Source organism: Capricornis sumatraensis, chromosome 23 (genome assembly GCF_032405125.1).
Source record: "Capricornis sumatraensis isolate serow.1 chromosome 23, serow.2, whole genome shotgun sequence".
Taxonomy (NCBI): Eukaryota; Metazoa; Chordata; class Mammalia; order Artiodactyla; family Bovidae; genus Capricornis; species Capricornis sumatraensis.
The window spans coordinates 51,589,225-51,604,186 of NC_091091.1; the positions used below are offsets into that span (position 1 = coordinate 51,589,225).

Consider the following 14,962-nt stretch of genomic DNA (forward strand, 5'->3'; position numbering starts at 1 on the left):
CCCACCAGAACCTGCCAGGCCTCAAGCCGGCTAAGGCACTGTCCCCTCGGGCAGGGTCCTCCAAGGGCCCTTGGCGGCTCCGCACGGCCTCCCCACTGCAGCCTCGCGTAAGCCCCAGGTCGCCCCCTCACCGCTCGCTGTCACTTCCTGTGGTCCTGCCTCTGTCCTCACGTGACTTGTCACAACTGACACCGGCCCCATCTCCTCACTTATCTGTCTTCCCTCTCGACTAGCTGGGCCCTTTTACTGCTGTGTCTGCTGGGCCTGAGCAGTCGGGCACCCAGAATTTTTGGCGGGTGAGTGCCTGAGAGGCGAGGTCAGCAGGCAGGATAACGCCCTGCAGAGCATGTCTCAAGCTGACTGTTGCTGGCCTCTTGGTGGGGAGCCCCCAGGAGCCTCAAGTGGAACTGGACAGAGTGTCAGGGAAGCCCGCGGCAGGGACGCAGCCTGAGAACCTGTCCCCAAGGTGGGGGCCGCCCACGCAGGGCAGCCTCGGGGAGCGAGGAGTGGGCCCCCGCAGTCAAGGCGGGGCGGAAAGCCCCGCTCGGAGCCCTGCCTGTTGAGAACGTTCCAGTTGCTGCGCTTCTGGCCGCTGTTGCAGGTGGGGACGTAGTTGTGCAGGCCCACCAGCCGCGGGCGAAAGAGCTTCACGACCTCCGCCAGCATGACTGGGGCGGGGCGGGCAGGGGTGTGGGGTGAGCCGAGGGGCCCGGATGTTTGCAGCATTCGTCCCCCAGGGCCTCCACACGGAGGAGGATAGAGGGGGGTCCCGGGGAGCCCCCGCAGGGTGTGGGCGCCCCGGCGGGAGGACCGTGAGGGCCAGCGGGCTCCGGGGAGCTGCTAGGGGACCCCCCGGGCAGGCGGGGGTGGGGCGTGAGGAACTCCTGCCCCCCACCCTTGCCGCCCCACTCCTCCCAGGGCCATCGAGGCAGCGGCCCTCCCGCCCCTCCCCGGGGGCCTGGACGCCCCGGCTTCGCAGGGAGCCCAGGGCGCGGGGGCCTTCGCCGGGCCGTCCCGCCGACCAGGCCCCGGGGCTCCCGCTGGCCGAGGAGGACGAGCGCTGGGCTCTCGGCCCGGACCCCCGGGCAGGGCCCCCGGCCCCCGGGCCCTCCCCGCCGTCGCTGAAGTCCCGGGCCAGGTGGCGCTTGCGGCGGCCGAGCGGCAGCGCGTCCAGCCAGGCGTGGAGGGCGCGGAGGGCGCCGGGCGGCGGCGGCGGGGGGCCGGGCGGCAGCGGCGGGGCGCCGGGGGGCGCGGCCTGGCGGCCCCCAGCATGCGGGCGCCCGGCGCGGCGCGGGCAGCGGCCGGCCGTTGCCGGGAGACGGCGCCGGAAGCGCCTGTGGGACCGGAATTCCGGGCGGGGCGGAAGGGCGGGGCGGAAGGGCGGGGCGCGCAGGTGAGGGCGCGGCCCCGCTGCGTGCCCGCCGGAGGCTCGGGCTGGGCAGGGAAAGCCAGGCCCGGCGCGGTGAGGCTGGGGGTCCCCGCGACGGTGCAGGGCCGGGCGGCCCGGCGCGCTGCCGTGCAGGGGGCGCAGCGTGGGACACGACTGAGCAACACTCACACTTCTGTCTCAACAAGCGTTGAAGTCACGTCTTATAAATTAAATTCCACGCTGTTTCGCATGCAGCACTTTACACTGATCTAGTAAAAACTTGCCGTCATTTAAAACTTGATCAATAATCGTAAAATATAAACATTTTATTAAATTTTTGAGCCCTGCTGAACGTGCGCCGTTTTCAGGGACCCAGATAAGACACCAGTGGCCGTCTGAAGACACACGTGGTTGAGGAGGGGCTGGCCTCCCCCAGCCTCCTTCCCCAGGTCAGGACAGCAGCTGACGGCCCAGCTGGGAGTCCTGGGCGCAGCCAGGGAGTCCCGGGTCCAGAGGCCCTAGGCTGTGACCTTGAGACACGGAAGACCATCTTGGCCCTTAGGAGCCAGCGCTTCCTTTAGGACAGCTCGAAGTCCTCAGGCCCCTGAGGGGGTGGAGGGCCTGGGGCCAGGCGGCTGCATCTGCTGCTGCTGCTGGTGAGGTCACAGACCGCAGGCAACATCCAGACAGGTGCACGGATCCCCCTCAGGGTGCTTGGAGCTTGGGCCCCATCACCTCCTCTGGACAGGGGGTTTCAGAGCAACCTTCGGGTCAACAGCTTCCTTGGGGAAGGAAAAAAACATAGTAAAGGCCATCTGCTACCAAGAGCACAACTGAATTAACTTCCTTTCACTTTTCTCAAAATTTGGATCCTCATTTCATCCAAAACCGTGACTGCTCAGAGAGGCGACAGCCCTGGGTATTAACAGCTGATGCTTTATCAAGAAGCCTGTTCTCCATCCAGAAGCAGCAGACTTCCGTGCTTACACGCACTACGCTAACGTGCAGAAAAAGACGTTAGCAGCCGGAAGAAGCAGTAAGCATTGAAAAGCCCTTTGACAGAGTACAGAGCAGAGGTTATGGCCTCTAGTGGGGAAGCGAGCAAGCTCTGCCCCACCCGGTGGGCCCTGATCTGGCAGTGAGGGCCTCACCTGAGTGGGTCCAGGCTGGGCCCCTCTCGCTCCAGGCTTGACGGGTGGCAATGGGGGAGCGCAGGTCGGCTTGATGACCTGGGAGGACGGAGACACAGCTGATGGCTGGCAGTGCCCGGGCGCTGTCTGCCCAGCACTTCTAGGAAGTTCCCTGGGTGCTGTGCTCGGCCCCAGACTGGCCTGCAGGCTTCTCTGGGCTGAGCTCTCTCTACAGAAAGTTGCCCTCAACACGGTCCCCGCCCTGCCTGGTACTGCCCTTGAATGAAACCCAAGCGTGGCAGGGCCCCCATTCCTGGGCCTGTCGGGTCACCTCACCATCCTGCCCCCTCCCTCAACTCCCTGCCTCACCCCACCCCAACACTACCCAGGAGAAGCTCTTAAATTGCCAGAATGTGGGTCTTTGGAAGGTCTAAAACCAAGGATTCGCCACTAAAACGTGTGTTTGTTTGCATTTCACCTTTCCAGGGGCAACCTAGGCTGGGGTGGGGAAGGAAGGTCTCTAGCAGGAGCCCTGCTCGGCCCAGGCCAGGGTGGGGTGCGGCCCAGCACCCAGAGGGCCCTGCTGAGTGGGGCTGGGGGCTGAGGGACTGGGGCGGCCTGCACTTTCTTCTCTAGCGCAGTTCCCTGGCTGCCTCTGCTTCCTGGGCCGGAAATCTGTTTGCCCAACCCCCGTCCCTGTTTGGCCTGTCAAAACCCCTCCTAAAACTTTAAAGACTTTCTTGTAACTTTATTGTAACTCTAAAATTAACTCAACATAAAAAGTTGAAAAGAGAAATAGGGAATCTTCATTGACTAAACACTGCAGTAACGGTTGTCCTGGGCGAGACCCACCATCAGAGGCCCCGTGGCTTAGCTTGAGGGGGAACTGGGCTGGCGTCTCTCCAAACACCTCCAAGCTTTAACCACAAAGGGAAGAGGGCTCTAACAGTGATTCGAGTCCCCACAGACACCACTGCAACCGGTGACGTCTCCACACCGCCAGGGACGGACAGGCTGACACGGGCCCACAAGGCGCCTGGTGGGCAAGGCCCCGGCCCAGGGCGGGGAGAGAGAGCCTGGTCTTCCAGGCCTCACTGGCTGTCAGAGCGGGGGAGCCCCCGCCTGCGGGGAGGTCAGAGTGTGTCCAGGGGTGTGTAGGAACCTCACTAGTGCTCCCAGCAATGGAGGCAACCCACCAGAGCCGGACCTCACGGTGGGTAGAAGGGCCTCCCACACGCGCCCCAAGGCAGGGGGCCTGCTGGGGCGCCAGTGACTCACGTTTGGGAGAGACTTTTCCCAAACCGCGGAAGCCTTGAAAGAAGGGAGGTGGAGCCCACGGCGCCCCTGGGCTCCTCCCCATGGCCTCTCACCTGCTTTGGCTTCAGCACCGGAAGGGGCTTGGCGGGAGGAGCAGGTCTCAGCTGCTGGGAGTGGGGAGGACTAGTCAGAACCCCCAGGACCCCTGGGTGCTCTTCCTGTCCTCGCTGGGCTGCCAGACTGGGCGCCTGGCCCACCGAGGGCAGCCACAGACCCTCCTCCCCCTGGGGCCCGCAGTGTGCCCCTCCCGGCCCACCTGGCCCGGGGCCTGCTGGGGGTACACAGGAAGCGGGGACGGGGGTCTGGCCATGGCGGCTGGAGGCTGAAGGGAGCCTGGAGGCTGAAGGGAACGGGCGTGAGCCTGGGTCTCCCAGGGCAAGCGCACCCAGAGAGGCCTGGCTCAGAGCTGCCCCCCACCCGCTGAGGACCCAAGGTTCTGGCCCCTCCCCCAGCCCTGGGGTCACAGGGAGGTGCTGGCAGCCTCTGCGCCTCCTCCCGGGGCGCCTCCCGACCCTGCCCCCGGTGCCTCCCGACCCTCCCGGGGTGCCTACCGACCCTCCCGGGGCGCCTCCCGACCCTCCCCCGGGGCGCCTCCCGACCCTCCCCCCGGTGCCTCCCGACCCTCCCCCCGGGGCGCCTCCCGACCCTCCCGGGGCGCCTCCCGACCCTCCCCCGGGGAGCCTCCCGACCCTGCCCCCGGTGCCTCCCGACCCTCCCGGGGCGCCTCCCGACCCTCCCCCCGGGGCGCCTCCCGACCCTCCCCCCGGGGCGCCTCCCGACCCTCCTGGGGCGCCTCCCGACCCTCCCGGGGCGCCTCCCGACCACCCTGGGACGGCCGCCGCGGAGGCTCTGAGCCTCAGGCTCGGTTCCGCTCCCCCGGCTCAGGCGGCTCTTCAGACCCCTTGTCCTAGAGCCTGGTTTTGCCTCCAAACGGGGGTCACGGGGGCCACTCTGAGCCTCGTGAACCTGAGATTTGGGGGTGGCCTGGAGTCTGTTGGGATGGCTGGCGCTTACAGCAGGGGGTGGTCGCTTAGGGGTCACCGAGGAAGCTGTGGGCTTGGGGGGCTGGGAGGGCGGGGCCGGCTCTGGGGAGGCCCCGGGGGGAGCCTGAGCCCCGCCTTTCGCAGGCTTGCTGAGCCCTTCGTGGAACAGCGGGTTGGAGAGCCCCATGGCCGTCTTGGGTGCCACATTCCTAGGAGAAATAAGATGGGTCAGGGTGTCCTGGCCTCAGGATTCAGCCCAGGGAATTGAGGATCCTGTGCATGGGGCCCCGGCCTGGCCCCAGACCGCTCAGCTGCAGCCGCCCCGCGGGGTGCAGGCCACAGCCCCACAGGGAGAGCTCTGGGGTCGGGCCAGGCCCAGGGCAGGGGGCTTGGAGACCACTAGCAGGCGTGTCCTGCTGCAGCCAGCACGGGCCAAGGTCCCCACACAGCGGGCTCAGAGTGAAGTGTCACCCCCGGGAAGGGGGCCGGTGCGGCCTTCTCTGAGCTTCCTCGTCACCAACCTGACCCCACAGCCCAACCTGCTCCCACGGCAGAAGGCAGGGGCCCAGGGCGGGGCCCCCACCACAGGGTCCCCTCTCTCCCCAGTAGCACGAGCAGGCGACTGGCCCTGCACACGCTGACGTCCTATGAGCCCAGAGCACAGCTCCCCCACCTCCTTCGGACCGGGCTCCGGGCCTTGCGGTAGATGAGCACGCCCGCCAGGATCAGCACCAGCACCACCAGGGCGCCCACACCCACCAGCACACGTGTTCGGAGGCTCCCAGGAGCTGTGGGGGCACAGAAGGCCAGGCATTACCAGGGCCGGAACTGGCTTGAGGCAGCAGGGACCAGGAGGGCCCGCCGGCAACTCAGCACTGGCCAGGCCAGCCTGGAGCTGAGGAGGGGCGAGAAGGGGACCACCTCCTTGGGGAAGCCAACAGTCAGAATCCTGGCCACACCCCCCCAAAGCCCAGGCCCTGAAGCTCTGAGATCTGGTGCCTGACACTGGCGCTCCGGGGTCCTGGGGGACCAGTCGGGGGCTTGGTGCCAAGCGGCCTGGTTGGGGGGCTTGGCGGGTAGCCTCGGTCGGGGGCTTGGTGGCGGGTGGCCCTCGGTCGGGGGCTTGGTGGGCGTCCCTCGGGTGGGGGCTTGGTGGTGGGCGGCCTGGTTGGGGGGGCTTGGCGGGTGGCCTCGGTCGGGGGCTTAGTGGGTGGCCCTTGGTCCAGGGCTTGGTGGCGGGTGGCCCTCGGCCCTAGTGATGCAGGCGTGGCCAGGCCAGGCCCTGGGGGCCGCAGTGCTGTGCACGTCCTTGTGTTCAGTGGGGGATAGTGTGGGGCTGGGAGGCCAGTGTCCTGGGCCCAGAGTGGGTTAAGGACCCAGCAAGGAGCGGCCCGTGCCGCCTGCAGCCCTCCTTCTGGGACAGGCCTCCCTTCTCGGGGAGGGCCGCCCTGGACCCGGGCGGTCAGGCTGCAAGGCCACACCTTCCACAGGCCCGTCACAGTTCAGGGGCACGCGGCCTCCTCTCAGCCCTGCCCAGGTGGTCTGAGGAAAGGCAGGACCTGACCCCGTCAGGCTTGAGCGCGTGAGCAGACACGGCCCGCCCAGCCTACCTGCGTGCGGGTCGGACAGCGGCTCTGCACAGTGGGGCGGGGCCCAGCCCGGGAAGCAGCGGCACCGGTCCTTGTGGTCGCACTCCTGGGGGGCAGCCGGGCGTCAGGGCCTCGGGACTCCATGCGCTGAGCTGCCCGGGGCCCCGACAGAGGACAGGCGGGGTGTCTAGGACCGCCACCACCAGGGTTTCCTCCCAGGTGCCGACAGCTGCGGCCCTCCAAGACACTGCGGGGCTTTCTGAGCAAAGCCGGCATCGCCGCGGGGGGCAGGGGGGCGTGGCGGTGGGCTTTCCTCCCCAGGAGGAGATGCAGGAAGGCACAGCCCTGGGGCCTGGGCCTTCCCAGGGTCAGACCTCAGAACCGGACGCTTCACACCTGACTGTTCTACCCATGTGTCTACCGGCTCTGACACCGGGGAGATCCCTGACAGTCCCCACCTTGGGAGGGCCCGGCAGCTCCTGACGCCCCCAGGGCGCCAGCCTTGGCCCTCTGTCTGTCTCGGGGCCGGGGTGGGGGGGGGGTGGCGGCAAGCGTGGCCAGCACATCTCTCAAGCCCAGAGGGCTGCTGGCGGGGTGCTGGCGGGCTGTGCCCTGGGCCCACGTACCCCGTGGCTGTTGCACCGGGCGGAGCAGTTCCTGGATCTGTACACGTGGAGGCCCTGGCAGAAGCCGTCCCAGCAAACCTGGAGGACAGCGGGGGGCCTCCTGAGGTGGCCGGCTGAGACCCCTGCTTGCAGCACCCGTCTCCACCGCCAGCCAGAGCTGCCCCCTACCTTGCATCTGGGCTCTGGGGGGACAGGCCACAGCCCCCACCCTCTCGAAGGCCCCACCTGCAGGTCATCTGCTGGCCAACCTCAGCCGTGGGAAAGGACTGCGCCCAGCCAGCTGTCTGCGGCCACCAGGGCCAGAGGACCCCCCTGCCCACCCCCAGGGCTCGCAGACCGTCTTCAAACCCGTTCACTACAGGGGCTTCTCCCACAGCCCCGTGCGCCTTCTGACTTTCTACCCGGGGCAGAGCGCTCCAGCAGCTGCCACAGCCCTGCTCTGGGCCCTGCAAGCTTGCCCCGAGCCCAGCAGCCTGACCGGGAGGCGTGTCTGGCCCACCTGCTCCTCGCCACACTTGGTGCCCTTGGGCACCGGCTCATACGCAGTGCTGCCATCCTGGACAACAGCCCGGCAAGTGCCTGAGAGGGTGGTGAGGATGCAGTGTCGGCCTTCCGGGGGGTCCTGCCCCCCCTCGCAGAAGAGAGTGCCACACTTGTTGACCCTGGGGACAGAGGGACGAGCATGGGGCTGCTCTGTGGGGCTTCCTGCTCCAGGCTCAGCGCGCCAGGAGCTCCGAGGCCCCAGGCGGCCACAGGCCTCCACACCTCAGCCCCAGGGCCCAGCCCTCCTACAACGGCTCGGGCCGAGGGTCCCACAGGGCAGGGTGGCCCCCCCAGCCCCGCCATCCGAGAGGCCCCGACTCAGCCCCAGACTCCTTTGTGCAGAGGACCTTCTTGTAGCCCCAGGGAGGGAGACATCCCGGGCCCCGGCCCCAGGGGAGTTGGGCCACAAGGGACGCTCACCTGCCGGACTGCAAGGGGACCCCAGCCCCGCAGCCTTCGGAGATGCTGTAGCGGAAGCAAGTCTCCACTGCCACCCGCGAGCCTGCAGGCAGGAGTGGGTCAGTCCTCTGGCTCGGGACCCACTGCCACCCTCACCTCCTTGACGGTCCCGCAGCTGTGCCCCCCTCACCTGGCCCCCACAAGTCCTGGCAGCGCTGGGCCGGTGTCGGGCAGGCCCCGTTGTAGCAGTAGCCCCCTGGGCAGGGTGTGCCGTTCTCCCGGAAGGCATCCTCAGGGCACGCAGGCCACCGGCCATCACAGTGCTCACCAAGGTCACACTGGTCCTTCGCGGGGCGGCACAGCTCTCCAGCCGGCTTCACCTGGTTCCAGGTGGCCAAGATCACCATGGGAACAGGAGTCCCCCATCACGCACGCCTGCCCTGAGCCCGGGCCCCAGGCTCACCCTGCACTCGTGGCAGCAGGCGCCGTGGGCACACTCGGCCCCCTCGGCCAGCAGGCAGGTGCTGGCGTTGCAGCAGCGGTTCTGACAGTCCTGGGGGGGGGGGGGCGGCGACAGTGAAGGTCCAAGTGGGCTGCACACCGGGACCCCTGCCCCTGCCGTGGGAAGACTGGCCATTCCCACCCAGCAGCCCTGCTGGTCGTTTCAGGAGGTGTGGCCAGGTGTGCAGGGCACCCAGGGGTCAGGAACAGATGCCCAGCCTGCAGATGGGAACTTGGCCCATGAGCCCAGACAGCGGAGGGTGGCGGTGCTCAGCTCTATACCTCAGGGCGGCCACAGTCACACTGCTCCCCACGCTCCAGGAACCCGTTTCCGCACACAGGGCCGCCCACCAGCCGGTCAAGGTCTGGGGTGTCCACCAGGCAGGCTGTGCGGCGCTTCTCCAGGAACGTCTCCAGGTCGGCCCGGCTACAGTGACTGAACTTCCTGGGGTACTGGGAGCTGGGGGGGGGGCCTTCCAGTTATCAGGAGGGCTTCCTGGGGTACTGGGAGCTGGGGGGCGTCCTTGTTATCAGGAGGGCTCCCTGGGGTACTGGGAACTGGGGGAGGGGGGCTTCCTGTTATCAGGAGGGCTCCCTGGGGTACTGGGAGCTGGGGGGCGTCCCTGTTATCAGGAGGGTGGGTGGAGCCAGCTCTGCGCGCTGACAGCACCCCCAGCCCGGGGCCCTGGGCCAGGCTGGACCGCCGAGCCTCACCCGATGCTGGCCGCCATCACACAGCCGCCACCCTCCCGCGGCACCGGGCAGTAGCAGCCGGCGACGTTCTCGTCGTGGTCCATGCCCAGGTTGTGGCCCATCTCATGGGCCATGGTGCTCGCCACACCGATGGGATTCAGGCTGTGGTCCTGCAGGGGGGCCGTGCTGGCTGGGGCTGCTCCCAGGTCTGATGCCCCACCTCACTGGCTGCCCCTCCCCCACTGTCCGCCCCAGGGAGGCTGAGAGGCTTGGCGGTACTCCCGCCAACATCGCTTCTTCAAATAGTAGATATACGGTAATATTATTACAAATAACAGTAACAGCATCAGTGCCGTTCAGCCTGCCAGGGCGCAGCACGGGGCGGAGCCGCGGACCTGAGTGCCCCGCCCCCCCACGTGCTCGGCGTCAAGCCCCAGGTCTCGCGACCGCCCCCCGCCCCACGCAGCCGGCTACAGCCTCTGTCCAGCGAACCCGCGCAGACCCCCGCACCTGGTTTACAGCCCCTGAGTTCTGGGAGCACATGGTGGACACCTTGGCCAGTCCCACGGTGGTCCCGGTGAAATCGACTCCGCTGGAAGCAGAGCAGTGTCCGCCGGAGAGCAGCGCCCCGAAGCCCGTGCCCCAGGCCCCCGCTCCCCAGGGGCGGTGTGGCCCCTCGCCCCCCAGCTCGCTCACGTGATGAGCTGCACGTTGTCGTGCGCCTGTCGGCCCACCAGCTCGCGAGTCCGCCAGGCCAGGAAGTTGTCCAGTGTGGCGTCGGGCTGGGAGCTGACCTGAATCTTGTCCCCACCATTCCACATCTCCAGGCCCACGAGCACCACGCGGAAATTGAGCTCCTGATAGAGCTGCCAGGGGACAGGGAACCGCGAAGGTCAGGCTTGGCGGTTTGGCTGGCGGAGGGCCTGAGGCCCCGCGGTGTCCACTGTGATGCGAGGGGTCTCGAGGGCTGGGGCTGGGGCAGGGTCCCGGCTCCCCCTCCCCCGGCGGGTGGCTCTACCTGCAGCCTGGCCGCCACCAGCACCGCCCCAACCCTCCAGTCCAGCAGGGTTTCTGTCGGGCTGGCCGCGAGCTGCCCAGGGGTCCCAGCGGCCACTGCTGGAAGCCCCCAGAGCGGAAGTAGCGCCCACCTTGTCCACGTGGTTGACCACCTCCAGCACCCGCTGACGCATGGCCTCTCTGCTCCCAAACCGCTGGAACTGGAGGACGGCAGACCCTCAGCAGCAGCCTGGGGCCCCGCCCCGCCCATCCCCCCTGCGCCCCGCCCCCGCCCCAGGTACCTCCGTGCTGTCCGTGACCACGAACAGCTCCACATAGCGGGTCTCTCTGGGTTCTGACCACTTTTGAGAAGCGGTAACAAGAATCCAGTCAGCCACTAGCCACAGCCCTCCTGTCCTCAGCCTGTCGCCACACGCTGACCCCCTCCCAGGCCCTGGAGCTGGCACCCGGCCCTCGCCAGCACTGGGGGAGCCGTCGGGGGTCGGGGGCTCTGCCGCTTCGGGGCAGAGCCAGACGCAGGCCCACCCCCCCATCGCTGAGCAGCCAGCAGTCTGGGGGGGCGCGCGGGCCCAAGCAGAGCGGCAAGAAGCGTCGGGCCTTCACTCACCCGCGGTCTGAGGGCTGCAGACACCCGCGGCCCCAGGACGCTCTCCAGGCTGCTGTCATCGACGCCACAGGTGCCAGCCTCCTGCTGAAGGTGCTGCGCCAGGTACAGGGCGTGCGGCCCTTCTTCCCTGGCCCCCGCCAGGGGCTCGATCAGGCGGACGTCGGGGCCCGCCTGGAAGAAGCCCCTGGGGCAGAGACGATCGAGGCTCTGAGTCTGTGGCCCCAGGGACCCCACTGCCACCCCGGCAGACCCCTTCCTCCTGGGCCCCAGTCACTCCTCTGGAGGGCGAGGGGCGCCTGGCCTGCAGCACCCACCTGAGGCCGGCACAGGTGCTGAGGCTGGCGGCCGAGTGCGGGTGCCCCTCCACGCGGCCCTGGTAGAAGCAGTGCTCCTGCGGGAGGAGGGTGTGAGGACCCCACTCCCGTGCCCGGCTCCCCGCCCCCGCTGCTGGCCTGGGGCAGGAGCATGGGGGCCCTACCTGCCTCTGCAGCCTCTCTGTCACCTGGGAGCCATTGGCGGCCGTGTAGGTCTCTTCGTAGCCGGAACCCACCAGGTCCCTGGAAAAGAGCCACCGTGGTGCCCTGGCCGCCCCTGGTGCAGAGGAGAGGCTGGAGAAAGAGGGGTGTGGGGCAGGGGAAAGACGGGCGCTCACCTGTTCTTCCGAAGGTGCAGGGTGAAGGTGTGCCCTCGGGCCCCCAGGACGTAGCTGACACTCTCTGGGTACAGGCCCTGGGCAGGGGGCAGGGAGGGGTCCAGGGTGAGGCCCTGCCCGGCCACGCCCACCTCAAACCTGGAGGGGCAGCGGGGGCTTGGGCTGTACCCAGGGCATGGGGCAGGCGGGCAGCTCCACCCAGACCTGGGCCTCAGGCCTCGGGGAGAGGACAACGCCCCTCCCAGGCCACGTGGGGGAGGAGGACCCCAGCCCCGACAGGACAAGGGGGCCAGGCCGCCCTCTCTGCTCCAGGGGACCGGCTCCTGTGAGGCCCTGCCCCCTCCAGCCCCCCCCCAGGCTGCGGCTGACCCCCCAGGACCGTGTGCTCAGAGCCAGCAGAGGGGGCTAGGGGCCCAGGGCGGTGGGCGGTGGGCGGCTCCTCCTGGGACAGAGAGGTCAAGTCAGGGCTGTCTCCACCCTCATGTGCAAATGTGCAGGCGCGTACCCGTCAGGAATGCCCCCAGGCAGCCCCAGGGAATCCCAGCCCGGCCCCAACACCCGGGAGAGGCCTCAGCGGAGAGGTGTCAGCGACGCAGCCCACGGAACCACCCCACGTCTCAGAGTGAAACGGGGGTGGGGCCCTGGCTGGCAAGCTCCAGAAAGGAAGACGGGGCTGCGCCAGCCGGGCCACCTGAGGCAGCCCTGCCTCCAGGGTGAGCAGGACGGAAGAAGCTGAGGCCTGGGGGCAGGGGGCAGGCTGCTCGGGCGGAGGTGAGCTCCCAGGAGTCTGCCCAAAGGCCTGGAAGCCCCCGGCCCTCAGCCCCCTTGCTACGATCTCGGGCACACAGGGAGCTATCACCCTGCTCAGTGGGAAACGGGCTCTGAGGTGGGTGGGGGGGACCCCCGGGCCAGCATCCTGCTGAGACTTACCAGGCGGGAGGGCAGAGCCCGCCGAGCACGGGGTACACCCAGGCGCCGGGGCGTCACCACCTCGTACTGCTCCACGTGGGGCAGGGCGGCCCCGGGGGCGACCCCTGCAGGAGAGGGGGGTCAGCAGTACACAGCACACCCTCCCGCCCCGGGAGTCCCTTCCCTGCCTGCCATGCGCGGCCCCTTCTCTGGGGGAATCACCACAGACCCTGAGGTCTGGCTCCCCAGCCGGAGTGGGGACCCTGCCTTAAAGAGACCACAGGACCCCCACCCGGGCGGTGCCCAGAGACGCTGTCCAGCGCCAGCCCATCTAGGAGCTCACCAGCTGCCACCCAGAGCCCAGGGTGGCCTGGATACCGCCCCCCTCAGGGGCCAGGACGCACACAGGCCCTGGGGGGTGGGGGGAAGCGGGTCTGCCCACCCCGTTCATCTCCATGATCACAGGGCTGCATCTGAAGGCAGAGCGAGAGCCCTCTTCCGCCGGGCTCAGCCAGCCTGAAGCTAGAAGCTGCCCTGTACCCGGCCGGACAGCCCAGACCCAGAGCTGACCACCGGCCTCACCCCTGAGGTTCTTCTTGCCAGTGTTAGTGGCCGTCCCCCGTTAGACCGTTTGGCAAAGCTCCAGGACAGAGGCCGAGGGGAGGGCGCCTGCCTGGGAAGTGCCCTTGCCCCAGAACCCACGGAGGCTCTTGGGAGCCAGGGTGGGGGTAAAGGCCAGCAGCACAGCCAGCCCCCCCAGAGAGAGGCAGGTCCCCATGTGGCCGGGCAACTCCGTGGGGTGTCCCCACCCCCCCAGCTCCAGGCCGAGGCGCCTAGTCCTCCCTTCTTCGCCAGGCTGGGGGCCCCAGCGATGGCGGGCAATAGCCCCCAGGCCCTGGGTTGGAGCGGGGGCGGCCAGCCCTTCACTCCGCACTTCCCCGCAAGGCCCTCCTCCAGCGCAGGGAACGCCCAGCTGACCGTTTACCCACACAGTTCCCTCTTGCAGGTTCCCTGCGTCCACCGCCCGGGCTTCCCCGCTGACTGGCCGACTCCCCGAGACGAGCCCAGAGTCCCGCGCGGGGAGCCGCGGGCCGGGCGGCGGCGCAGGCAGCGCGGGACCCGCTCCTCACCCTGCAGCCCCAGCGCGGCGAACAGCAGGAGCCCGAGGCCGCGCATGGCGGGGGTCCGGTGGGCGTGGGGTGCGCGTCGGCCTTCGGGGGCCCGAGCGCTGGGATCCGGGGTCCGGGAAGGGCGGCGAGAGCAGGCACCGCCACGGCTGCGCCCTCGGAGGATCGTCTTGCGCTCGAGTCAGGCTCCTTCCCGCGCGCCCCACCCGCGGCGACCAGCCCCCGGGCCGCGGCCAATCGGCGCCTCGGGTGCCGGGAGGGGCGGGGCCCCCACCGCCTCCCAGGTCTCCCGTTAGTCCCCTGAGGCTCGCGGTCAGCGACCGTAGCCGGTGCTCAGCACAGGGAAGTCTCCTAAATGTGAGCAGAATTGGCAGGGAGTCGGGCTGACACGGGCCACCCTGCAACACTGCGTCTCCAGGTGGGTGAGGGACAGGCCGGAGCTGCCGGGGGCTTGCTGGGATGGCGGAGTTAACGGACTGGGAAGGGCTGTGTGTGTGTGTGTGTGGGGTCTCTTGAGGGGGGCATCCCTCCAGCTTCCTGGGAACAGAAAGCCCCAGCGGCCCCTGGGCAGCCCTGCCCCCAGGCCCTGAGCCCTTGCTGGGGAGTCTGGCGCAGGGCGCGCCGGGGGGCAGCTTCTTCACTCGGGGCAGACACCCTGCACTGTGGAGAGGGCCAGGTGAGGCTGCCTGCCCGGTGGGTGGCCCAGGAGCGGGCCAGTGCGCCAGTGCCCTGCACGGCGGCTGGACAGCCTGCCCGCGGGCGGCTCCCCTGGTTTCTGCCAGTCCTGCCCTCCGGTCCTGCAGGGTGGGGCCTCCCCCTTTGGCCTGGTATCCAGGGACCCAGGCTTCCTGCAGCCGAGCTGCCCACTGGCACCCACGTCTCCTTCTGGACAGGCTCCCTGACGTGGTCAGACGTTGGGGCATGTCAAGGCCTCAGGTGAGATGGTGTGGTGCTCACAAGTGGTTCCAGACCAGAGGTCAAGGTTCACCAGGCCATCATTCCCCCCAAAGTGAATGGCAGGAAAAGAAACCCAAGGCGGGACGGGCTTGCACACACTTTGGGGTGTCCCGGGCGCAGCTGACAGCGGGGGGCAGAGGTGGCTTCTATCCCTGAGCTCACGTCACGACGACGCACGTGAGACGCCCACGTCATCTGGCAATTTTACTTCTCTTCCTTGGTATTTATTGCGTGTTACCCGATAGCAGAAGTTCAAAGGCAGCCTGACCCTATTTGGGCAAAAACACCAGCTGCTGGGACTACACGGCCCCACAGCGAGCTGCCCAGAGCACAGCAGGAAGCTCAGCGCCAGGGCAGCCGCCGCCAGCCAGAAAGCCCCCCCGCCACCCCTCGACATGGGCCAGAGCCCCTCCCACCACAGAGCACCCGGCCACCAAGCCCACCACCGCCCCCAGCACCACTGGCCCCAGCGGTGTCTCAGGAGAGCCCAGTACTGAGCCCAGGACAGGGATGAGGGCCTCGGGGCCAGGTGGGAGGCCAACA

The 14,962-nt window shown here is 68.6% G+C and overlaps 2 protein-coding genes across 2 annotated transcripts in view; both read right to left on the bottom strand.

The window, feature by feature from the left end:
- Positions 1-1,919, bottom strand: part of LOC138070244 (collagen alpha-1(I) chain-like) — a 19,226-nt gene extending 17,307 nt beyond the window's left edge. The window contains exons 1-3 of the mRNA XM_068961383.1: positions 1,900-1,919; positions 922-1,562; positions 482-668 (exon numbers count right to left, since the gene is read on the bottom strand). Of these exons, the coding sequence (XP_068817484.1) occupies positions 482-668; positions 922-1,562; positions 1,900-1,919 (848 nt within the window). The remainder of the gene's footprint in view (positions 1-481; positions 669-921; positions 1,563-1,899) is intronic.
- On the bottom strand, positions 1,902-13,511 carry ADAM8 (ADAM metallopeptidase domain 8). The gene is made up of 22 exons (XM_068961493.1): positions 13,466-13,511; positions 11,427-11,503; positions 11,253-11,331; positions 11,089-11,165; positions 10,771-10,945; positions 10,449-10,501; positions 10,299-10,367; positions 9,847-10,016; positions 9,661-9,742; positions 9,172-9,320; positions 8,740-8,917; positions 8,420-8,509; positions 8,147-8,336; positions 7,978-8,059; positions 7,514-7,676; positions 7,015-7,092; positions 6,410-6,494; positions 5,473-5,587; positions 4,831-5,008; positions 4,073-4,138; positions 2,521-2,598; positions 1,902-2,151 (listed from the first exon to the last, which is right to left on the bottom strand). Exons 1-22 carry the CDS (start codon positions 13,509-13,511, stop codon positions 2,101-2,103), a joined length of 2,331 nt encoding a protein of 776 aa, XP_068817594.1. The 3' UTR covers positions 1,902-2,100.
- Positions 13,512-14,962: the final 1,451 nt, after the last annotated feature.